At 44.1% G+C, this 25,466-nt stretch overlaps 3 protein-coding genes across 3 annotated transcripts in view; all 3 read left to right on the plus strand.

The window, feature by feature from the left end:
- LOC146676476 (protein NLRC3-like) overlaps positions 1–25,466 on the plus strand; it is a 455,324-nt gene that overhangs the window by 320,825 nt on the left and 109,033 nt on the right. The gene's annotated exons all lie outside the window — the stretch shown is intronic.
- The window catches only part of LOC146676484 (NACHT, LRR and PYD domains-containing protein 12-like), a 68,822-nt gene that overhangs the window by 1,398 nt on the left and 41,958 nt on the right, over positions 1–25,466 (plus strand). Inside the window, exons 2-6 of the mRNA XM_085400827.1 lie at positions 846–2,637; positions 4,148–4,324; positions 6,361–6,537; positions 8,690–8,866; positions 11,020–11,196. Coding sequence (XP_085256953.1) covers positions 846–2,637; positions 4,148–4,324; positions 6,361–6,537; positions 8,690–8,866; positions 11,020–11,196 — 2,500 coding nt within the window. The remainder of the gene's footprint in view (positions 1–845; positions 2,638–4,147; positions 4,325–6,360; positions 6,538–8,689; positions 8,867–11,019; positions 11,197–25,466) is intronic.
- Positions 12,100–23,723, plus strand: LOC146676485 (ribonuclease inhibitor-like). Its single transcript, XM_085400828.1, has 5 exons — positions 12,100–12,119; positions 12,624–12,800; positions 16,832–17,008; positions 20,290–20,475; positions 21,151–23,723. The coding sequence occupies exons 1-5, from the start codon at positions 12,100–12,102 to the stop codon at positions 21,161–21,163; spliced, it is 573 nt and encodes a 190-aa protein (XP_085256954.1). The 3' UTR covers positions 21,164–23,723.

A 25,466-nucleotide genomic window follows, 5' to 3' on the forward strand; every position in this document is an offset into this window, starting at 1 on the left:
TGGTCACAGCAGATACTGATAAACATGTATTATGAGGATGGATGATCAAGTTTCTCACTCTCTCCTTTAAATCTCAGTTTTTTTCTTCTTCACAGTTTATCTGTTCATTTATTAATGAATAACACTGAAAGAGTTTCTGTTATATTTCCCCTTGAACATCAGCTTATTAGGGCGGCATTAGGAAATAGCCCCCCTCCAAAGAATGAATAAATGAATGATGATAATAATAAAATGATTCAAAAGCAGAGCTCAGAGTGGTAGAATGGTCAAACATGGATCCACGGGTGGTTCAACTGCATTTGGTGACGTGACTAAAGCAAATCTTTCAAATAATCCCACCATCAACGGGATGTTGTCTCCTTTACTACGGTTACTTTACTTGGTCACCGTGTGAATTTCTTTGAAATGAACCAAATTCTTTTATTTGTTGGTTGTTTCATATTTAACCTCTACAGTCAGGAAAGGAGGAGATGAGGCCTCAACAATGTTGGGTTGTAGCTGTGCTTCAGGTTAGAGTGAGTGTCCATGGAATAAATGTAAGTCAGTGAACTGGAAACATGACTGTGTTCAAACTTTGTTTTCCTTTTTATAATGAGTCTAATCAAAGGTGGACAGAAGTATCTCCACTTTGACTTTTCTGTGTCACCATCAGAGCTTCTGCACAGTGTGGAGAAAGATCCAGAAGCAGAGCTGGACTGCAGACAGCCAGTCAGAGCAGCTGTGTACAAAGTAAGACTGAACATCTGTCTGCTGATGGACTCATTTCTGAAAACTGAACTTCTTGTGTTGTTCAGACATTGAAGAGTTTTCTTTCTCTTTAGTCTCATTGTTTTTCTTTCTTTCAGCAGATGTTGGTCTGCAGGAGGTTTTAGATGAACATAAGATCAGTCTGAGGAGGAGATGTGAACGTGTGACTGAAGGAAGTGATGAAACAGGAAGTAGAACCCTCCTCAACAGGATCTACACTGAGCTCTACATCACAGAGGGACAGAGTGAAGAGGTTCATACCCAACATGAGGTGAGGCAGCTGGAGACAGCTTCCAAGATGGACGCCCTCCATGACGCTCCAATCAGGTGCCAGGACATCTTTAAAGCCTTACCTGACCAACAGAGACCCATCAGAGTGGTTCTGACCAACGGCGTGGCTGGTGTTGGAAAAACCTTCTCAGTGCAGAAGTTCACTCTGGACTGGGCAGAGGGCTTGGAGAACCAACATGTCAGTGTGGTGGTTCTGCTTTCATTCAGGGAGCTGAACCTGATCAGAGATGAGCAGTACAGTCTTCTGGAGCTGCTCCATGTTTTCCATCCAACATTACAGAAGGTCACAGCAGAGAAGCTGGCTGTCTCTCAGCTTTTGTTCATCTTTGACGGCCTGGATGAAAGCAGACTTTCATTGGATTTCACCAACAGGAAGCTGCTGTCTGATGTCACACAGAAGTCATCAGTCAGCCAGCTGCTGACAAACCTCATCCAGGGGAATCTGCTTCCCTCGGTTCTCGTCTGGATAACTTCCCGACCCGCAGCAGCCAATCAGATCCCTCCTACATGTGTTGACAGGCTAACAGAAGTACGAGGCTTCACTGACGCCCAGAAGGAGGAGTACTTCAGGAGGAGATTCAGTGATGAAGAGCTGTCCAGCAGAATCATCTCCCACATGAAGACATCCAGGAGCCTCCACATCATGTGTAGTATCCCAGTCTTCTGCTGGATCACTGCTACAGTTCTGGAGCACATGTTGACTACAGAGCAGAGAGGAGAGCTGCCCAAGACCCTGACTGACATGTATTCACACTTCCTGCTGGTTCAGACAAAGAGGAAGAAGAACAAGTACCATGAGGGACGTGAGACGAGTCCACAGGAGCTGACGGAGGCTGACAGGGAAGTTCTTCTGAAGCTGGGGAGGCTGGCGTTTGAACATCTGGAGAAAGGAAACATCATGTTCTACCAAGAAGACCTGGAGCAGTGTGGTCTGGATGTGACAGAGGCCTCGGTGTACTCAGGAGTTTGTACAGAGATCTTCAAAAGAGAGTGTGTGATCTTCCAGAAACCAGTCTACTGCTTTGTTCATCTGAGCATTCAGGAGTTTCTGGCTGCTGTCTACATGTTCCACTGTCACACCAACAGGAAGACAGAGGTGCAGAGGGACTTTTTGGGAAAAGAATACAACGAGTCCTCTCTGGATGATTTCCTTAAACAAGCCATGGAGAAATCCCTCCAGAGTAAAAATGGCCACCTGGACCTGTTTGTTCGCTTCCTTCATGGCCTCTGTCTGGAGTCCAACCAGAGACTCTTAGGAGGTCTGCTGGGCCAGACAGAGATCAGTCCAGGAACCATCCAGAGAGTCATCAACAACCTGAAGGAGATGAACAGTTATGGAATCTCTCCTAACAGAAGCATCAACATCTTCCACTGTCTGATGGAGATGAACGACCTCTCATTATTTCCGGAGATCCAAGAGTTCCTGAAGTCAGAGAACAGATCAGAGAAGAAACTCTCTGAGATCCAGTGCTCAGCTCTGGCCTTCATGCTGCAGATGTCAGAGGAGGTTCTGGATGAGTTGGACCTGCAGAAGTACAACACATCAGTGTCGGGACGACAGAGACTGATTCCAGCTGTGAGGACCTGCAGAAAGGCTGGGTGAGTCCAGATGTGATCATTAACATCATTGATCAGTGTAGGTTAGTAGTTTAATGTTGAAAATAAAATCAGATTGTAACCACAAAGTGTTTGTGTCTGTACGCTGCAACCTTCCACACCATTCCTTTATTGTACAGACTCAGCAGCAGCTCCATGGATCCCAAATCCAAGAGTGGAGAACAGATTTGAAGTGTGTCACATCCATGCAGTCACAGCTGTTTCCACCATGTTTCCACTGATATTAATCCTGTTCAATGACACGTTTCATATCAGTGAATATGTTCTTTAGGACGTCCACTGACATGTTTAAGTGTCCTGCTGGAAATCACTCAAATCATCCATGAAATCCATGAAAAATCCTTTTAGTGTTTCTAACTTCACCCTCTGTCCTCTCTCTCTCTCCATCCTCCTCACTGCTTCTTTCACTGATAATCACACAAACATCGTATTCAGCTACAAAATAACACAATAATATCATCTGATGATCATTATTATAAGAGCAGGATCCATATTTGATATCAGAGTAACACACTGCTTGGTTATGTGCAGTCATCATCAGTGACTGTGGGTCAAACAGAAGCTCTCTGATTGGTTGCTGACCTTGGTCACCTGTCCACTCTCACCTGTTTGTGTTTGCTCTCTCTTTGCTGTCTCCATCCTCTCTCTCCTTTCTCTCCCTCTCTGTCTTTGTACGTCACTCAGGTCCAATGGAAACAGTGACATTTACAAACCAATCAAAGACAAACTGATCCATGTCAGCTTATAACAATATTCAAAGTGAATACAGGCTGCTGCTGGACACAGACAGGTAACATCATTTTGACTTGCTGTCACCTGGATCTGGACTCATAAACACTGAAGCCCTGAACAGGAATACAAATCATTTTCTGCCAACTAGCGACACACCAGCAGATAATGGCTCAGAAAGCTCAAATGAGCCAATCATTTCTGTGTTTAGTTCCCCTGAAATCAGATCTGATATCAGCAGCTCTGAGTTCATTCATCATTATTGTCCAGTGATGAGATTTCTGCTCCGTTTGGTAACAGCCAGCAGGTTTTTCCTGCGTGTGGACGTGAACAGTCGTACCTGACAGCAGGTAGCAAACAGAGATCATCTTTCCAGCTGGAACTCTTCACTGAGCTGAACTCATTCAAAATGTTCTGGAGTCAAAACAGGAAACAGTCCAAATGTGTGTCTTCACTCTGACTCTGGATCAGATCTCAGTGACAGACTGTGGACATTATGGAAGCCTAAATGTGACACCATCTTCCTCCTTCATCTGCAGATTAAAGCCAAACAAAGATTCTCATTAAAAGTCTGCAGGTCTGAGAGAGACTCAATCGTTGTGTCATGTCAAACACAGTAAGAGGAGCTGAAGCACAGATGTGAAGAGCAGATTCATCAGATTATGACCTCACTCTGTTTTGTCTTCATATACATTCAGTCTGTGTTTATAATGCAGATTTTCTGCTTTTATAATAACACATTTTATATTTTCTATCATCACAGACTGACTGAGTGTCGACTCTCAGAGTCTCACTTTGAAGTTGTGGCCTCAGCTCTGAAGTCCAACCCCTCCCATCTGACAGAGCTGGACATGAGTAACAACTACAACCTGCAGGATTCAGGTGTGAAGCTTCTGTGTGCTGGACTGGAGAGTCCAAACTGTCGACTGGAGACTCTGAGGTGAGTTCACTGACTGCGGCTGTTGTTGTTTTTCTATATTTCAGGTCTTTGATTGATGTTTGAAACTTTCTTTAGTTCCTAAATGTTCAGGATGTGTCTGAAGACAAATGTGAAGAAGTTTGAGTGCTTTCAGAATCAGAATCAGAATCAGAAAGGGTTTTATTGCCAAATGTTGAGCAGGTTAACAACATTAGGAAATTGCTGCGGTGCTTCAGTGCAAACATACTGTCATAAAAATTGCGCTTAAATAGACATGAAAAAATAAAAGTAAGAATAAGAATTAAAGTGCTACGTAGAAAGATATATGCATGAGATATACATGAGATATACATGAGATATATACATGAGAATAAGAATTAAAAGTGCTACGTAGAAAGATATATACATGAGTGCAGGTGGTGATCAGTGCCAAACATGGAATGATGCAGAAATGTTGTCTTTCCAAACGACTGAACAACAGTTTTTCCTTTTGGCTCCAAACAGAAGTGACAGACTTGAGCAGGGTTCATTTAAAGGCTGACAGAAGTGGAGTGGTGACGGGGAGATGTTTGACAGGACAGTGTTTCAGCCTCCACAGGTTCATGTTGTGCTCCATCAGTCAGTGAAGATGAAGTCAGTGCTGATGAGGCTGTAGAGTGTGTGAGGGATGTGAATGAGGATGATGAAGATCTGATGATAGCAGATAAAAACAGGCTGCAGAGACTTTGAGCCATACAGGGCACACAGTGTGTGTACAGAACAGCTGAAATCATTATGGAGGCCTCACTGGAATATGGAAGCATCACAGTACAGCTTCAGTGAAGCATTAAAGTCTCTGATATGAGATGAGAAATGAAGCAGCCAGAGCTTTTTCATGAGTGGAAACCCACTGTGACTGTGAGCTGCTGCTACAGCCTCCAGATTAGCCAGCAGCTCATCCTGCTCAACATTTCCTCACCAACTTTAATGGAAGTGTGATGTTTTCAGCTGGAGTGATGGTCAGGGTGGCCTCCCTCTCCTCTTCTTCTCCTCTTCCTCTTTCAATTGTAAAGCCACTTCTGCTGCTTTCATTCATTTGGAAGTCCTGTAGCTGAGTTTGGGAGAGACTAACAGCCTCGGCAGCAGAGGGGAGAAAGGCTGTAACACCACCACTTTACTCTGTTCTACCTGTCACATCATTTTATCAGGAAACAAATATGCTCATGTTTTTACTATGTTTGTCTTGAAGATGTAAGAAGATCACATGGTGCTTTTTATTGTGTTGGTTTGTTTCCTGTCTCTTGGATGGAGCCCAGCTGTGCGTGGCCCCTGGGCCTGTGGTCAGAGTGTGTGCTGGATAATCCGGCCCAGGATGAGGCCAAACTGACATGGGATGAAATGTCAGTCACATAATTGAGCTTAGTGTAGTTTCATTTCTGCACAATTTAAAAACAACCAAAACTTTGTTCTGTGTTTTCAATGTTATACTGTAGACTTTCTTTGATACTGTGTCCAAAAGGAGCAGCTTTTACTTTGAAGGGGAGGCGTCTCTGTTTCCTCTTCAGGTTGGATGATGGAAGCAAATTAGTGTGTGATGTTCTTTCAGTGTTGCACTTTGTAGACGCTCCCTGAGCACTGGTCTCACAGCCAGCTGCACATAGAGACCAGTGTTGTTAGTCCAGGTCAGAAGATGACTTGTTGGAATGAAAATGAGCTTGTAGTTTGTCTGCTTTAATAATGTGACTGGAAAAAGGTGTTGGACTTCAAATATGTCCATTTCTTTCACACTTCACCTTTAAAAGTGAAGCCTTGTGGTTCCTGGAAGGAAAAACACGACTTTTTCAAGTCTTTGTCCTGTTTTTATGAGAAATGTACGACTTTAATGTGAAACATTCAGAGTTTTTTCTCTTGTTGTGTTTGTTTGAAGCTGCTTCCTGTTGGCTTCAGCTGTTTGGAGTTTCCATTTTCTAAACTTCTACATTCTGAACCTTCTTCAGCTCTGAACAGATGATGAAACACTGAATGATTTCAAGCTCACACTTTGTCTAATAAACTTACATCTTTCATTCTTTATACAGATTGAGGGGCTGTGATTTGTCAAAGATCAGCTGTGATTATCTGGCAGCGGCACTGAAGTCCAACCCCTCCCATCTGAGAGAGCTTGACTTGACCTACAGCGACAACCTGCAGGATTCAGGAGTGAAGCATCTGTGTGGTTTTCTGGAGAGTCCAGGATGTGGACTTGAAACTCTGAGGTCAGTCAGCATGTTTTAGTTGTGCTGAGATGAATATGATGTGAAAGTTGTGCTGACACTAAACTGCAGACATCAGGCTGATATTATACTGATCCACACTGAGGATCTTCATGGTAAAGTCTGTTTTCTTCTTCTCTGGTTTAGTCCATTGACTGCAGCAGAACAATGTTCACATTTCAAACAGTGAGACTCAACGTATGGCCCGCGGCCCACACGCGGCCTGCCCACCTTTCCTGATTCAGAGAGAGGGGACCCTGATTAACTGTGTAGTGTTCTTCCTCACAGTTCTAAGTATCAGACACAACAATGAATAATCCACAGCTGACTGTCTTTAGCAGGTCAGAGGTCACGGCACACAGCAGACAGTGGGAAATATTATAACTCTGATCATTTATCAGCACATATCCATATGTATAAAAACAAAGCTGACACTGTGAGACTTGATCAGAGGTGTGATCATCACAGCAGAGGCCTTTGTGTCAAAGTCACTGAGGATCAAACAGAAACACATGAAGCAGATTTTCCTGTTCTGGCTTTTTATAGCAGATAACCTTCAAAATATTCTGCAGTCCATCAAAAACTGAAGCAAACCATGAATCAACATGTGAACATGAGCTGATGCTGCTGAAGTGAAGCAAAGTTACAGAGGTTTGATTACAGACACAGCTGAGAGTTTGTAATCTGTCATCATTTTAAAAGGTTTAAATTTCTTCAGTATTGAACAGCAGAAATGAGGCTTTGTTTTGGGAGGCCGACAGCAGTGAACACAACAGCAGACTGGTGCGTAATAAGCAGTGAATAATGCAGGAAACAGATTTTTGAAGGTAAACTGTTCTTGAAGTACACTGAGAGAGAGAGAGCTGTGCAGGAAGTAAACGTCAAAGTCAGAGAGAATTCATGACGATGTTCATCAAACGTAAAGCGTAGTTTGGATCTTCTTCTGCTGCTGGTTCAGTCAGTTTTGGTTGGAGACAGATGAAACCTGCAGCTTCAGGATCTGTGAGCTGTCCACTTTCAGCCCCGACGGCGTGTCCGTGTACGTGCCGTCGAGTGAACGATCCACGCTCTGTGTTTCCATCTTTGTGTGTTTAGCTGCTCTCATTTACTGTTTTATCTGTTTGCTTGTTGTTGAAATACTTTTGGGAGCTTTAACCTGAGATTCTGGCAAAATACATTTATATTAAAAATCGATTCAGGATTGAATGAATCAACATCGCTTTATTCAAATTAAAACCATTTAAATAGGAAAATCCATTTTTTTACACCCGCCTCTAATGCTGGGTAATGTCAGCTGGTCCATGTGCAGCTGGCTGTGAGGCTCAGGGAGCGTCTACAAAGTGCAACACTGAAAGGACATCATCCATAAATATTGAGTAATAACTGGACTTTCATACAGCGAGACTCAAATGCCTTTAAGCATCAGCTTATCCTGCTGATCCAAGTCCAACACTGAGTTTGTAAAAACATGTTTGTCAGTCATTTTGTTTGGTTTCTGAGGAAAATGATTCAATAACTTGCTGCTAATACACAACATTTCATCATATTTCCTCATAACCCTCTTTTGTCTGACCATTTGATCCCATTTGAATTTGCAATAAAGGATCCACAGAGTTTGGTGACAATAATGACAGTAGATGTTTGTGTGAAAGTGCTGGAAGCAAATTAGTGTGTGATGTGCTTTCAGTGTTGCACTTTGTAGACGCTCCCTGAGCACTGGTCTCACAGCCAGCTGCACATAGAGACCAGTGTTGTGAGTCCAGGTCAGAAGATGACTTGTTGGAATGAAAATGAGCTTGTAGTTTGTCTGCTTTAATAATGTGACTGGAAAAAGGTGTTGGACTTCAAATATGTCCATTTCTTTCACACTTCACCTTTAAAAGTGAAGCCTTGTGGTTCCTGGAAGGAAAATCACGACTTTTTCAAGTCTTTGTCCTGTTTTTATGAGAAATGTACAACTTTAATGTGAAACATTCAGAGTTTTTTCTCTTGTTGTGTTTGTTTGAAGCTGCTTCCTGTTGGCTTCAGCTGTTTGGAGTTTCCATTTTCTGAACTTCTACATTCTGAACCTTCTTCAGCTCTGAACAGATGATGAAACACTGAATGATTTCAAGCACTTTGTCTAATAAACTTACATCTTTCATTCTTTATACAGATTGAGGTACTGTGGTTTGTCAGAGATCAGCTGTGATTATCTGGCAGCAGCGCTGAAGTCCAACCCCTCCCATCTGAGAGATCTGGACCTGAGTGACAACAGCAACCTGCACGATTCAGGAGTGAAGCATCTGTGTGGTTTCCTGGAGAGTCCAGGATGTGGACTTGAAACTCTGAGGTCAGTCAGCATGTTTTAGTTGTGCTGAGATGAATATGATGTGAAAGTTGTGCTGACACTAAACTGCAGACATCAGGCTGATATTATACTGATCCACACTGAGGATCTTCATGGTAAAGTCTGTTTTCTTCTTCTCTGGTTTAGTCCATTGACTGCAGCAGAACAATGTTCACATTTCAAACAGTGATACTCAACGTATGGTCCGCCGCCCACACGCGGCCTGCCCACCTTTCCTGATTCAGAGAGAGGGGACCCTGATTAACTGTGTAGTGTTCTTCCTCACAGTTCTAAGTATCAGACACAACAATGAAAAATCCACAGCTGACTGTCTTTAGCAGGTCAAAGGTCACGGCACACAGCAGACAGTGGGAAATATTATAATTCTGATCATTTATCAGCACATATCCATATGTATAAAAACAAAGCTGACACTGTGAGACTTGATCAGAGGTGTGATCATCACAGCAGAGGCCTTTGTGTCAAAGTCACTGAGGATCAAACAGAAACACATGAAGCAGATTTTCCTGTTCTGGCTTTTTATAGCAGATAACCTTCAAAATATTCTGCAGTCCATCAAAAACTGAAGCAAACCATGAATCAACATGTGAACATGAGCTGATGCTGCTGAAGTGAAGCAAAGTTACAGAGGTTTGATTACAGACACAGCTGAGAGTTTGTAATCTGTCATCATTTTAAAAGGTTTAAATTTCTTCAGTATTGAACAGCAGAAATGAGGCTTTGTTTTGGGAGGCCGACAGCAGTGAACACAACAGCAGACTGGTGCGTAATAAGCAGTGAATAATGCAGGAAACAGATTTTTGAAGGTAAACTGTTCTTGAAGTACACTGAGAGAGAGAGAGCTGTGCAGGAAGTAAACGTCAAAGTCAGAGAGAATTCATGACGATGTTCATCAAACGTAAAGCGTAGTTTGGATCTTCTTCTGCTGCTGGTTCAGTCAGTTTTGGTTGGAGACAGATGAAACCTGCAGCTTCAGGATCTGTGAGCTGTCCACTTTCAGCCCCGACGGCGTGTCCGTGTACTTGCCGTCAAGTGAACGATCCACGCTCTGTGTTTCCATCTTTGTGTGTTTAGCTGCTCTCATTTACTGTTTTATCTGTTTGCTTGTTGTTGAAATACTTTTGGGAGCTTTAACCTGAGATTCTGGCAAAATACATTTATATTAAAAATCGATACAGGATTGAATGAATCAACATCGCTTTATTCAAATTAAAACCATTTAAATAGGAAAATCCATTTTTTTTACACCCGCCTCTAATGCTGGGTAATGTCAGCTGGTCCATGTGCAGCTGGCTGTGAGGCTCAGGGAGCGTCTACAAAGTGCAACACTGAAAGGACATCATCCATAAATATTGAGTAATAACTGGACTCTCATACAGCGAGACTCAAATGCCTTTAAACATCAGCTTATCCTGCTGATCCAAGTCCAACACTGAGTTTGTAAAAACATGTTTGTCAATCATTTTGTTTGGTTTCTGAGGAAAATGATTCAATAACTTGCTGCTAATACACAACATTTCATCATATTTCCTCATAACCCTCTTTTGTCTGACCATTTGATCCCATTTGAATTTGCAATAAAGGATCCACAGAGTTTGGTGACAATAATGACAGTAGATGTTTGTGTGAAAGTGCTGGAAGCAAATTAGTGTGTGATGTTCTTTCAGTGTTGCACTTTGTAGACGCTCCCTGAGCACTGGTCTCACAGCCAGCTGCACATAGAGACCAGTGTTGTTAGTCCAGGTCAGAAGATGACTTGTTGGAGTGAAAATGAGCTTGTAGTTTGTCTGCTTTAATAATGTGACTGGAAAAAGGTGTTGGACTTCAAATATGTCCATTTCTTTCACACTTCACCTTTAAAAGTGAAGCCTTGTGGTTCCTGGAAGGAAAAACACGACTTTTTCAAGTCTTTGTCCTGTTTTTATGAGAAATGTACGACTTTAATGTGAAACATTCAGAGTTTTTTCTCTTGTTGTGTTTGTTTGAAGCTGCTTCCTGTTGGCTTCAGCTGTTTGGAGTTTCCATTTTCTAAACTTCTACATTCTGAACCTTCTTCAGCTCTGAACAGATGATGAAACACTGAATGATTTCAAGCACTTTGTCTAATAAACTTACATCTTTCATTCTTTATACAGATTGAGGGACTGTGGTTTGTCAGAGATCAGCTGTGATTATCTGGCAGCAGCACTGAAGTCCAACCCCTCCCATCTGAGAGAGCTGGACCTGAGTGACAAAAACAACCTGCGTGATTCAGGAGTGAAGCATCTGTGTGGTTTCCTGGAGAGTCCAGGATGTGGACTTGAAACTCTGAGGTCAGTCAGCATGTTTTAGTTGTGCTGAGATGAATATGATGTGAAAGTTGCGCTGACACTAAACTGCAGACATCAGGCTGATATTATACTGATCCACACTGAGGATCTTCATGGTAAAGTCTGTTTTCTTCTTCTCTGGTTTAGTCCATTGACTGCAGCAGAACAATGTTCACATTTCAAACAGTGAGACTCAACGTATGGCCCGCGGCCCACACGCGGCCTGCCCGCCTTTCCTGATTCAGTGAGAGGGGACCCTGATTAACTGTGTAGTGTTCTTCCTCACAGTTCTAAGTATCAGACACAACAATGAATAATCCACAGCTGACTGTCTTTAGCAGGTCAAAGGTCACGGCACACAGCAGACAGTGGGAAATATTATAATTCTGATCATTTATCAGCACATATCCATATGTATAAAAACAAAGCTGACACTGTGAGACTTGATCAGAGGTGTGATCATCACAGCAGAGGCCTTTGTGTCAAAGTCACTGAGGATCAAACAGAAACACATGAAGCAGATTTTCCTGTTCTGGCTTTTTATAGCAGATAACCTTCAAAATATTCTGCAGTCCATCAAAAACTGAAGCAAACCATGAATCAACATGTGAACATGAGCTGATGCTGCTGAAGTGAAGCAAAGTTACAGAGGTTTGATTACAGACACAGCTGAGAGTTTGTAATCTGTCATCATTTTAAAAGGTTTCAATTTCTTCAGTATTGAACAGCAGAAATGAGGCTTTGTTTTGGGAGGCCGACAGCAGTGAACACAACAGCAGACTGGTGCGTAATAAGCAGTGAATAATGCAGGAAACAGATTTTTGAAGGTAAACTGTTCTTGAAGTACACCGAGAGAGAGAGAGCTGTGCAGGAAGTAAACGTCAAAGTCAGAGAAAATTCATGACGATGTTCATCAAACGTAAAGCGTAGTTTGGATCTTCTTTTGCTGCTGGTTCAGTCAGTTTTGGTTGGAGACAGATGAAACCTGCAGCTTCAGGATCTGTGAGCTGTCCACTGTCAGCCCCGACGGCGTGTCCGTGTACGTGCCGTCGAGTGAACGATCCACGCTCTGTGTTTCCATCTTTGTGTGTTTAGCTGCTCTCATTTACTGTTTTATCTGTTTGCTTGTTGTTGAAATACTTTTGGGAGCTTTAAAAGTGAAGCCTTGTGGTTCCTGGAAGGAAAAACACGACTTTTTCAAGTCTGTGTCCTGTTTTTATGATAAATGTACGACTTTAATGTGAAACATTCAGAGTTTTTTCTCTTGTTGTGTTTGTTTGAAGCTGCTTCCTGTTGGCTTCAGCTGTTTGGAGTTTCCATTTTCTAAACTTCTACATTCTGAACCTTCTTCAGCTCTGAACAGATGATGAAACACTGAATGATTTCAAGAACTTTATCTAATAAACTTACATCTTTCATTCTTTATACAGATTGAAGGGCTGTGATTTGTCAGAGATCAGCTGTGATTATCTGGCAGCAGCACTGAAGTCCAACCCCTCCCATCTGAGAGATCTGGACCTGAGTGACAACAACAACCTGCAGGATTCAGGAGTGAAGCTTCTGTGTGGTTTCCTGGAGAGTCCAGGATGTGGACTTAAAGTTCTGAGGTCAGTCAGCATGTTTCAGTTGTGCTGAGATGAATATGATGTGAAAGTTGTGCTGACACTAAACTGCAGACATCAGGCTGATATTATACTGATCCACACTGAGGATCTTCATGGTAAAGTCTGTTTTCTTCTTCTCTGGTTTAGTCCATTGACTGCAGCAGAACAATGTTCACATTTCAAACAGTGATACTCAACGTATGGTCCGCGGCCCGCACGCGGCCTGCCCACCTTTCCTGATGGCAGTGGCAAAAACAGGCAATGAAGCATGAGTAATTACAAACGGAAACCTAAACTGGGAGAAACTAAGTTACAAACCTGAGACCATACAAAAGGGGTGCGGGGCAGAGAGACGCAGAGACAGGAACACCATAGAACGCAGAGATAGACGGAAGAATGCAGACGAGCCGACAACGAACACAGACCGACACCCACTAAATATACACACACACACACACACACACACACACACAAGGTAATCAGGTAATCACACACAGGAGGGAAGAACAGCTGAACGTAATACACATGAGGCCCGGAGGAGACAAGCTGAACACAATGACAACAGAAACAGACTTTCAGAACAAAACAGGAAATCTAGAACACGAGCCTTCAAAGTAAAGCAGGAAACACAGACTGATTTGCAACACAACACGGGGACATGAACAGGGCACCAAGGACAGACACAGGTAGGGCTGAACATACATCAACTTCAGGTTCAACCCTAAACTAATACAAATCAGAATAAACACAAAACGCTGGGTCAACGACCCAGGACCATGACAGTACCCCTCCACCAAGGGCTGGCTCCAGACAGCCCACAACAAAAACAGACGACCAACCCAGGGCGGGCGGCGGGGGCCCAGGACGGAGGGACCAACACCGAACAAAACAAGCTCCAGCGAACCGAGGGAATTGTCCAAAACAAAAACACACATGCTGGAGTACGAGAACAAAACACAGTTCAGGAGGCCGGCCCGGAGGCTGACAACTCAGAAGTCCAGGACAGTTCATCTTCTGAGGCCGGCCACGTCGGCGACGCAGATCCAAAAGCCGACCGAGCGGAAGGCAGCGGTGGCAGAGTGGAGGCAGTTCAGGGGGCCGACCGTGCACACGGCAGCGGCGGCGACAGGGAAACCGTTCAGGCGGCCGACCATGCGGACAGCAACGGCGGCGATGACAAAAGTCTGGAGGCCGACCGCGCGGAAGGCAGCGGCGGCGTCTACGAGTTAGTCCATATCGACGATGATGCTCCACCAGCGGCCTGACAGACGACCGCTGATGTCGAGGCAGCAGTCCGGGACCCGATGGCGGCGTGGCCTTCGTAGCACCAGACGAGACCGAAGCAGAGGCTGGACCAGGCGAGGCTGAAGACACGGAGGCTGGACCGGGCGAGGATGATGAGACTGCAGCGGGCGAGGATGATGAGACTGCAGCGGGCGAGGATGATGAGGCTGCAGCGGGCGAGGATGATGAGGCAGAAGGCTGGACGGGCTCCTCGTGCCCCCCAGCTGACAAGTCTTGTGGCTGGACGGGCTCCTCGGGCCCTCCAGCAGGCGAAGCAGGAGGCTGGACGGGCTCCTCGGGCCCCCCAGCGAAAACAGTCTCTGGACCAGTGGGCACCGGGGCCCCTGGAACACACAGGTCAGAACCAGCAGGCGCATGGGCCTCTGGCAGGGACAGATCAGAACCAGCAGGTGCACGGGCCTCTGGCAGGGACAGATCAGAACCAGCAGGCGCACGGGCCTCTGGCGAACACAAAGCGGACTGTGGCTGCACAGAGCAGTGACTCAGCTCAGGCAGCGACAGCCGAATGCAGTCCTCAGCTGGCTTCTTAACCTCCAGGGGTCCAGAGTCGGCTGGGGGCTGGAACCCAGCCTCTGGGGAGGCCCTGGAGTGCGTCACAGTCTCTGTACTGGCCAGCTGTTGCGGACTGACTACTGCGTTATGTGGTGTGTCTCTCTGCTTGACATGAACAGGTGAAAAACAGTGCTTTCCGGGTCGGATGGACTCAACTTGTAGTACCGGAGGAGTAGGTGAAGATGACGGCTGAGCTGATAATAAGGCTGATGAGTCTCTTGCCAACTGAGCTATTGACCGGGCTATGGACTGTAACATAGTGTCTAATAGGTCTGGCTGTGACTGTAATGGAGGTGACGAGTGAGCGGCTAACTGAGTTAGCGACTGCTGGGCAGCTAACCGAGCTACCGGCTGGGCAGCTGACTCAACAAACACAGCCCCGGAATAAACAGTCATACGAGCTGGTGAAACAGACGGAGTGTCTTTCCCACTCACCACAGCCGGCAGTTCCGAAGTCCTACTCTCCGGCTGTGGGGCGACGCGCCGACGGCGCGATCGTCGCTTCCTCCCAGGCAAAACCTCCGGCGGGCCGGGCAAAGCCTCCGGCGGGCCGGGCAAAATCCTCACCGCCGGGCTGGGTTGGGAAGCGGTAGCGGCTGGTGGGTGAAGGTGCAGTTCGTTAAGGATGAAGTCCTGTGCGAGCGGGTGAAGAGAGTCCAGCAGCCAGGAGTGAGCAGAGATGAGCTGCTGTAGCCTGGCTTCTACAGCGCGGAGACACTCTTCCCCCTCATGCTCGAGCCATAGGTTAACCAACCTGGAAACAGAGTCAATTAGTTCCTCCCGAAGCTCCTCGGGAGGTGCGGATGCCGCTGGGTCAATGTCTGGTCGGCTCGTACTGTCACGGCTGGCGGAGTGAGCCGTGTGGAGTGGAGGAAAAGGAGGACCCAAAATGCAGCAAACTGATGATACGAGTGAAGTTTATTTACACGGTGGCAGTGGCAAAAACAGGCAATGAAGCATGAGTAATTACAAACGGAAACCTAAACTGGGAGAAACTAAGTGACAAACCTGAGACCATACAAAAGGGGTGCAGGGCAGAGAGACGCAGAGACAGGAACACCATAGAACGCAGAGATAGACGGAAGAATGCAGACGAGCCGACAACGAACACAGACCGACACCCACTAAATATACACACACACACACACACACACACACACACACAAGGTAATCAGGTAATCACACACAGGAGGGAAGAACAGCTGAACGTAATACACATGAGGCCCGGAGGAGACAAGCTGAACACAATGACAACAGAAACAGACTTTCAGAACAAAACAGGAAATCTAGAACACGAGCCTTCAAAGTAAAGCAGGAAACACAGACTGATTTGCAACACAACACGGGGACATGAACAGGGCACCAAGGACAGACACAGGTAGGGCTGAACATACATCAACTTCAGGTTCAACCCTAAACTAATACAAATCAGAATAAACACAAAACGCTGGGTCAACGACCCAGGACCATGACAGATTAACTGTGTAGTGTTCTTCCTCACAGTTCTAAGTATCAGACACAATAATGAATAATCCACAGCTGACTGTCTTTAGCAGGTCAAAGGTCACGGCACACAGCAGACATATTATAATTCTGATCATTTATCAGCACATATCCATATGTATAAAAACAAAGCTGAAACTGTGAGACTTGATCAGAGGTCTGATCATCACAGCAGAGGCCTTTGTGTCAAAGTCACTGAGGATCAAATAGAAACACATGAAGCAGATTTTCCTGGTCTCACAGCCAGCTGCACAAAGAGACCAGTGTTGTTAGTCCAGGTCAGAAGATGACTTGTTGGAGTGAAAATGAGCTTGTAGTATGTCTTCTTTAATAATATGACTGGAAAAAGGTGTTGGACTTCAAATATGTCCATTTCTTTCACACTTCACCTTTAAAAGTGAAGCCTTGTGGTTCCTGGAAGGAAAAACACGACTTTTTCAAGTCTTTGTCCTGTTGTTATGAGAAATGTACGACTTTAATGTGAAACATTCAGAGTTTTTTCTCTTGTTGTGTTTGTTTGAAGCTGCTTCCTGTTGGCTTCAACTGTTTGGAGTTTCCATTTTCTAAACTTCTACATTCTGAACCTTCTTCAGCTCTGAACAGATGATGAAACACTGAATGATTTCAAGCTCACACTTTGTCTAATAAACTTACATCTTTCATTCTTTATACAGATTGAGTCTCTGTGATTTGTCAGAGATCAGCTGTGATTATCTGGCAGCAGCACTGAAGTCCAACCCCTCCCATCTGAGACAGCTGGACCTGAGCTGCAACTACAAGCTGCAGGATTCAGGAGTGAAGCATCTGTGTGGTTTCCTGGAGAGTCCAGGATGTGGACTTGAAACTCTGGGGTCAGTCAGCATGTTTTAGTTGTGCTGAGATGAATATGATGTGAAAGTTGTGCTGACACTAAACTGCAGACATCAGGCTGATATTATACTGATCCACACTGAGGATCTTCATGGTAAAGTCTGTTTTCTTCTTCTCTGGTTTAGTCCATTGACTGCAGCAGAACAATGTTCACATTTCAAACCTTCAAAGAAGAAGAAAAATCCTCCATTGGATAATTCACTGTGAAACTCTCAAACTCTTCATTCCACCTTAAAGTCTGTCTGACACTGAAATCCAAAGCAAAATGTGCGTTTGCTTTACAGACAGCAGTCCAACACAAACATACACACATCATCCAAAACACAGTCCAACATCCAAATCTCCTCCACTGCCAGCATGAATGATGGGAAAGAGAAGGAGGAATACTCTGACATTCAGGGTTAGAATGAGTTTCATGAAGCAGACTGTGAAGATCAAAGCTGCATTAGAAAGCTTACATGAATGAATGAGTGGACAGAAGTGGACAGAGATCATCTGAAGCACTTCAAAGGCTTTAAATCAGCGCATTTCTCTTTATTCTTTATCAACTTTTAGTTTCTCTCAGTTTTCTGTGGAATGAAGCTAACAGCAGGCTAATAAGATGCTGACCAATAGGTTTCTATTAAAGGTTGTAATTTGTATATGAAAAAGTGCTTTGGCTCAGCAGGGATCAGCTTACAGGTAAAATACATCTGCTGGATGGGATTAGCATGTCATAGCTATCTACCAAACTGCTAACTGGGGGATTTCAGGCCATCTATGGATCATTTTTGCTAACTGTTTATTCAGCTTAGGCTCACAGGGCTGCAGCCTGTGCCCTAGCTGTCATAGGGCAAGAGGCGTGGTCCACCTGCACAGGTGAGCAGTCCATCACAGGGCCAACAGAGAGAGACAGAGAAGCACTCTCTCACATCCACACCTACAGCCAATTTAGAAGCACCAATGAACCTAAGCAGCACTTCATTGGACTCCACAGCCTCCACAGAAAGGCCAACAAGCTTCAACCTACAACCTTCTTGCTTTAATCTTCATTGATATCAATGATATAAAAGCTGGAATCAAATGAGTCCAAGTCTTCTGCTGATTCAGCATCACATTCATCTTTGCTCCTTGTTCTGCATCCCCACCATGGATTTCATTCCTTTCCAAGCCAGCCTTGAGTGTCCTTTATTCAGCTCATCCTCTGCTTTACTTTTACACCTGATTTTAGCTGCTTTATCTCTCTTTCAACAAATTTCTGTGCCTCAATCTTTTTCTTCTCTCCCTCATAACAAGACAGCTTCTTCTGCCTGAGAACATGTTGGAGTGATTTACTAATCCAGGGCTGCTTATTGGGGAAAATACTTCCTGTTTTCAAAGTAATACCCATTTTTCCCAGAAAGAAATGTAAGTAGAAATCTATGATCTAAGTGATGTTGGGAAATCAGTTTTACCCCGGTTCTTTTTATTCTTCGGGCCTCCAGAGATGCACCGGACTCAGTAGTTATTTTCACAAAAAACTTTATTCATCTTCATTTAAGTATGCATCTTCTAGAAGGGAGACTTGTCTTTGTCTGTGAAACACAGTTTTATAGGAGCGACCCTATCATAAAACCTCCCATGGTGTGCTGCAAACTCTGTGTGTCTGTGTGTATGCACGAGCACGTGAGTGCCTGTGTGTGCACGTACCCGTATGCCTATGTGAGTGCACGTGAGTGAGTGTGCGTGTGGATGTGTGAGTGTAACAGTTTAAGCACTGTGTGTGTCTCTGCGTACGTGACTTCCTGGGGGTCATAAAAGTAACCTCACCCAAGCTACACCAAATTCCTTTAGACCACATACAAAACAGAGTTAAGATATTACAAATATTGGGACCACCACTCTGCTTCCAGTGGGTCGATGGCCTCTTGTTGTCTTACATTTACAGATCAGGTGGAGAGTCTCCTGCAAACCTACTTCTAAGTTATAACAATTAGGGGTTTTTATTAAAGGTACAAGCATCAGCATCAGCAACCCCCATCTGTAGCTTCCTGACTTCTTTTATTTATGACACCAAACCCCCAGTGTCCTTTCTCTCTAAACAATTACACACACTCTCAGGCCACAGCTAAACCAAACTGAAACACAGACCAATCCTTCCTTATTACTGTGATCTATACAAATTTAACACATTATATTCTAATAATTATTTTCTTGTACTCACAGTGAGAACATGAGCCTTTAAAAAGTCCCAGTGGGTGCAGTCAAAGCAGTCCCTCAGTCCCAGTATAGAGTCTTTGGTCCAGACTGGAACAACTGTGTGCCCAGTTTGAGCTCTCTTCAGTCCCGTGACCTGACAGACCCAGAGGAGCCATTACATCACATTTAGAAGCTCCCCTAATGGAGCCACAACACATGTCCAACACTTAGTCTGTCTTGTTGGACCAACTGGAAGAAATGATTCAAGGACTTAGTCACAGAACTGTCAGGGCTAATGAGCGGTATGGATTCAGGCACGGAGCTCTGGGTTGAAGCCGACAGTGCGTTTATTTACAGTGCTTGAAATACAGTCTTCAAACAGTGAGATATCCAACAATGTCCTTTCTCTAAATTCCCAAAAGTGGTGAAGGTGAGTTTCCCCATGAGGTCGGTGTGCACTCCTTCCGTGTGAATTCCTCCTCCCGAAAACACCAGTGAATCCCTTTTCTCCACTCCTCCGTCCGGTACTTCTCCACCTGAGAGACGAGCAAACACAACAGCGGATAAGAAGGCTTGCCTTGCTATGCGGGTTATAAGATCACAAGCACACTTATCTACTGAGCTCCGAGTACAATCCAGCGTCGACTGCCGTCTGGACACACCGTTAAATACCGTGAGGAATGATTAGCGGCAGCTGGAGCTGAAGATTACTCTTCCGGGTCAGAGGTCGGCCTTTCTCGCTCTCTCGGAGACGCCGCCCCTAGGCATAGCCCGACCCGCAGAATAGGGAGGAAGACAGAAAGAGAGGAAGGCACACACACATCACAAATAAACAAGCAGGTCGTCCGGGGAGGACCGTCCGACCGTGACAAGAACAGAGATTCAAATCTCCAAAATCCAACTGGCTGCATCAGGACATATAGTCTGAAACTCTGCACAGTTTCCTGTTTGAAGCTGCTTCCTGTTGGCTTCAGCTGTTTGGAGTTTCCATTTTCTAAACTTCTACATTCTGAACCTTCTTCAGCTCTGAACAGATGATGAAACACTGAATGATTTCAAGCTCACACTTTGTCTAATAAACTTACATCTTTCATTCTTTATACAGATTGGGGGACTGTGATTTGTCAGAGATCAGCTGTGATTATCTGGCAGCAGCACTGAAGTCCAACCCCTCCCATCTGAGAGAACTGGACCTGAGAGGAAAGCTGTATGGAAACTACCTGAAGAGTCCAGATGTGAAGCAGCTGTCTGATCTTCAGCAGAGTCCAAACTACAGACTGGAGACTCTGCTGTAAGTAGAGTGATGGAGTGAGTGGGTGGTGCTGTCAGCAGTATTGTACTAAACACAGTCAGTATGAAACAAAGATCCAGTGTTTCCTGTAAAGCTGCAGCTTCTCAGTGAAGCTGTGAGAGGAGAATGGTGACAGGCTTCAGGATTGGACACAAACACTTCCTGTTTATGACCTTTATGGTCACCATAGTAACGGCTGACACGCTCTGATCAAACGCTGTCAACAGCCAATCAGCTCTCTGAACAAAGCAGCACCCAGACCAATGACTGCATTCATTTCCATGTTTAAAGCAGTGAAGAACACAGTCTGTAGGTGAGGAAGAATTTAGTGAGAGCAGATGTTTGGATGGAATTCCTCCAGTTAACAGCTGGAACTGTCCATCTGGATTGTTGGGCTTGTTGTTGGGGTTCCTACAGAGCTCAGAGTGGACACACCAAGGTTCTTCTAATGAATGAAAGTCCAAACTCAAACTAGGAGGGAAAAACATTTTCATCAACTTCAATAAAAATCCAAAGATTAGAAAAAGTGAAGCAACAATGAGTCCTAGTACAGTCCCAGCACTGAAGTCCCTGCTGCTCTTTATACTGGATGTGCTGCATCACTGACTGACAGCTGATGAAGAGTCTCTGGAAACACTCGTTTATCTCCTCTGCTCTTCCTTCTTCTCTCTGCAGGTGGAGGCGATGATGGTAAACAGGACGGTGTGTGTGCTGAGAGAGGAGGAGCTGTGTCCTGATGATCCAGAGAGGTTGAAGCAGCAGCAGCTTGTGTGTAGAGACGCTCTGACTGGGCCATGTTACTGGGAGGTGGAGAGGAGAGCTTCATCCAGCAGTGACTGACAGAGGAATAAGAAGAAGTGCAGATGACTGTCAGTGCTGCAGAGTGAACTGCTCTGAGAACAGCTCCACTGTCAGACACAATGTAGAGTCCAGCATCATCCCTGTGTGTCCCTCTGGATCTGACAGAGGATCATCAGTGTATCTGGACTGCTCTGCTGCTGCTCTGTCCTTCTACAGTCTCTGCACAGTCTCTGTCTGACTCTGGCTTCAGACCCTCCTGGATCAAACTCACCTGGAAAGACTTTCAAATTCAAATTTTATTTGTCACACACACAACCATACCCAGTATGACATGAGGTGAAATGCTTGTAGCTGTGCAATGCCCGACCATTAAATGACAGTGGTTTTACACTATTTACAATTTACAGGTTATTACAAAATGTACAGATTTAACTTAGAAATTTACAGTAAAAATGTGCAAATAGCAGAAAGAGATTATAAGGAAGTGTACATGAAGAAAAACCAGAGTGTGTTTGGTGATGTGATGTGTGTGAGAGTCCAGTCTTATAGTGATGTGGTGTGTGTGGTGATGTGGTGTGTGTGAGAGTCCAGTCTTATAGTGATGTGATGTGTGTGGGAGAGTTCAGTCCTACACCTGCTTCATGCCGCAATGTATTGCGCCATTTTCCGGGTCCACAAATCAAAACAAACGCATCGTGTTGGAACGACGACGACAAGAAACATGCTTAAAAGCAGCTCAAAAGAAAACGGACGGTATAGAGACCGATTGCGTCCAGAGGCGAAGCAGCAGCACTTGAAAACATTAGAGTGCATCGCAAATCTGGACCCAGACGACTTACCGCCACTGTCCTACCCTGATATCTTCACGTATCTTGTTTGTGGAGTAAGCGCTTACACTGCAAACCAGTTTCGTAATTACAAGTCACTGGAGGCGCACATCCAATTTACAAATGGCTGGGTGCAAGATTTGGCTATTTTCAAGCCGCCAAACTGTGAGTACGTCGTCATTCATACCAAGGTAAGTCAGCTGGAGTGCATCGAGTGTAATAGCAATTGTCCACCCCCCCACCATAATTAATGTTATACATTTATCATTGAACTGCTAAAATATCGTTATCATATCATGTGCCCATAATTGTAAAGTAGATGCAAACTAACACATTGATAATCGGGCAAATTATTACTTAACGCCAATTTGTGTCCTTCCTGTCTCATTGAATTTATTGTCTTTACATCAACCTTGTCCTTGTATGTTCCAGGTACTGCACTCCCAAAGATTGAATGAACCTGCATTACAGCCATGGGTAATTGTAAGCACCACGGGGAAGGTCGAAGCAGCACACTGAACATGCTGAACATGCTACCTAAATAAATCCAAGCAGGAAGCATGTTTTAATAGTGTGATTGGGTCATCTGAACACGCTACCTATACGACAGAGCCATTAACCACGTAAGGTAGCATATTCTGATAAGTTAGCACGGATTGATAGACAAGACTATAAATTTACGCTACGGTAGGATGTTTTGACAGCACACCTTTTCTCGTCGCCAACATTTTTCTTTTGTTAAGCTTACTGTTATCAAGGCATGGTAAATGAACAGTAAACCTTGCCTGATGACTAATCTTCCCGTTTCCCTCTCATTGATTTATTTGGGTTGTCATGGCAGAAGTATTAAACGATGCCTTTTATTAGAACATAAGCATTTAAATGCAGTAATTGTATTTGAATTAGTTAAATATGAGTGGGCAACTCTGACCATGACAAGACTGCATTTGCTCTAAAGAATTAATAAAAAATTTAGACATATTGTTGTCATTATTTTTACTCTTCAATTTTATGTGTTTTTTCTTTAAGATGGTATCAGAAGTTGCTCCTCCACCATGAAAAAAACCATCTGCATATATTCTTTCACTACATCCACGATTCTCCTCTGTGGTCTTCCTCATTCATCCTGTTTGGAGCTTAATGTTCAACATCCTTTATCTGTTAAAATTACAGAAGGAGAAGAAAGTAATCATCAGAGCAGGAATCATGATAAATGATAAATAGATTACCAGTACATACAAACATAACACTTGCATAATTTCTCTGATAACGCTGCATTGGATGGGTTTATTAACTGTGGGCTGAAATTGTACTACAGTCTGCTGGTGAGGAACTTTTTTGAGTGTTGAATAAAATGTCCTCCACAATCTGTATATGAATTGTCATTAAAACCACAGAGATTCTTACTTATAAAGGAAAGAAAAGTGGGACAAAGCCCATCAACATATAGTGTATATTTTCTGAAACATTACAAAGATGCAGGTAATTCTGGGTTCACCTGAATTACAGATTAGACTGGTGGACAAACAGAGATGTTGTGTACAACTGGTGACAGCATCAGTGACAACAAATTAATCAGCGAGGCTGGAAGCAGAATTAGGAGGCGTCAGAGTCAGCGAGGGTCAGAGATCGACGAACAAATTTCCCACCTTCATGGATAATGCATCCCCCTCAAAAGGATTCAAAATTTGGGCCACGAAGAACAGTTCAGGAAACCTATTTTATTGTTTCGTCTGTGAAACTGTATAAATAAAATGTAAATTATGTTAAAGGCAAACACATTTGTAAGCCATAAGAAACAAACATGCTTTGCATTATACCTTCAAACATCTGTATAGATTTGATACATTATTTATTAACTGAATTTGCTAACATGTCTTACATAGTGAGAGTGTTTCTTTTACTGATGATATTTCAATGATATGTATTTTTTATGACTAAATAATGCTCTATCGAACACCTGGCAATAACAGCAGGTGTGGCAATTTTGTAATTTGTTGTTTAAATTTGATATTATTGTAGGCAGTATATTTTCTTAGCCTTTGTCATACTCATGCTTAACCCTCTCAGGCTCAAATTAAGTTTTTGTTGCTAATGCACAAAAGAATACCTGCAGTGGTGCTTCTGAGTAAAAAAAACTCGTAAAATATGTATGTGGGGTGATCAGGTTGTTAGCTTTTAACTGTTGCAAATCTGCAACGCCTGCCTTGAGAGGGTTAACACAGCAATCTCAGAAACAGTACAGTAATTTTTGGTGTGGATCACAGGGTGAAGAGTGGGGGTCACCCAGAGTCAGAATGCAGTGAAATATCAGTGTCACCTCTTGCAGATTTTCTGTAATCTGAGCTCAAAGATGAGAAAATATATAGTACAGTACTGTAAATTGGGTAAAGTTTACTGTTGATTTTCCGGAAAACCGTACAGTAATTTGGGCTGTGGATCACAGGGTGAAGAGTGGAGATGAACCAAAACTGGGAGTGGATTGTGAAGTACAATAGTGTCAGGACACAAAAGACTGCGTTTCTAAGCCAGTCGGCACCCGTACCGTAATATGCATAAGAATAGTGCAACAACATTTTAGGTGCGGCTGGCTTGACTGTGTCGTCGTAAGTGAGGGCTCACTTGACCGCGGTCAAATATGGTGCTGGAGAAACAAACTACAGAGAACTTTGTAAAGAGAGTATTGAGTGCTTTGGCGATGTAAATGGACTGGTTCTTATATAGTACTCAAAGCACTTTAAAGAACTTGCCTCATTCAGGTGTACGCAAGCACTTTTCTCTGTAAGCACTTTCTGTGTAATGTTCACACACATTCGGAGAGCAACTCTGCGTTGGTATCTTGCCCAGGGATATTTGGCATGCAGACGGGGATTGAAGCACCTTCCTCTACTACCTGAGCAAAGCCGCCCCATGTTCGTCTGTGCACAGATTTCTTTCAATACAGTATTATCACAATTGTGCAAAAATACAGGCATGAAAGCTTAAAGTGCGCGATCACAATAAAGGTGACGCTCAGAGACTGACTGAGTGATCTGAGAACTCATCAGCGCTCATCACTGCCTTCACTTACTTGCTGCTATGGGTGCAGGAATAACACAGTTATGCAGTTACTTTCTCAGTCTGCTAGAGCCTCCACTTGAACGCAAGAACCTTCATTTATCTTCTCAAACGGAATTCAAAATGTTTTTTACAAATTGAAGGATTAAGGGCAGCACGGTGGCACGGTGGTTAGCACTGTTGCCGCACAGCAAGAAGGTCCTGAGTTCAATTCCAACACCAGGCCGGGGTCTTTCTGTGTGGAGTTTGCATGTTCTCCCCGTGTTTGCGTGGGTTCTCTCCGGGTACTCCGGCTTCCTCCCACCG

Source organism: Rhamphochromis longiceps, linkage group LG3, assembly GCF_057381845.1.
Source record: "Rhamphochromis longiceps isolate RC_006_pf linkage group LG3, R_longiceps_female_GT1.1, whole genome shotgun sequence".
NCBI lineage: Eukaryota > Metazoa > Chordata > Actinopteri > Cichliformes > Cichlidae > Rhamphochromis > Rhamphochromis longiceps.

Coding starts and splice junctions, on each gene's coding strand:
- LOC146676485 (XM_085400828.1), top strand. CDS start 12,100: ATGTTCATCAAACGTAAAGC. Junction 12,120..12,623: donor ATGTTCATCAAACGTAAAGC/GTAGTTTGGATC, acceptor TTCTTTATACAG/ATTGAAGGGCTGTGATTTGT. Junction 12,801..16,831: donor TGTGGACTTAAAGTTCTGAG/GTCAGTCAGCAT, acceptor TTCTTTATACAG/ATTGAGTCTCTGTGATTTGT.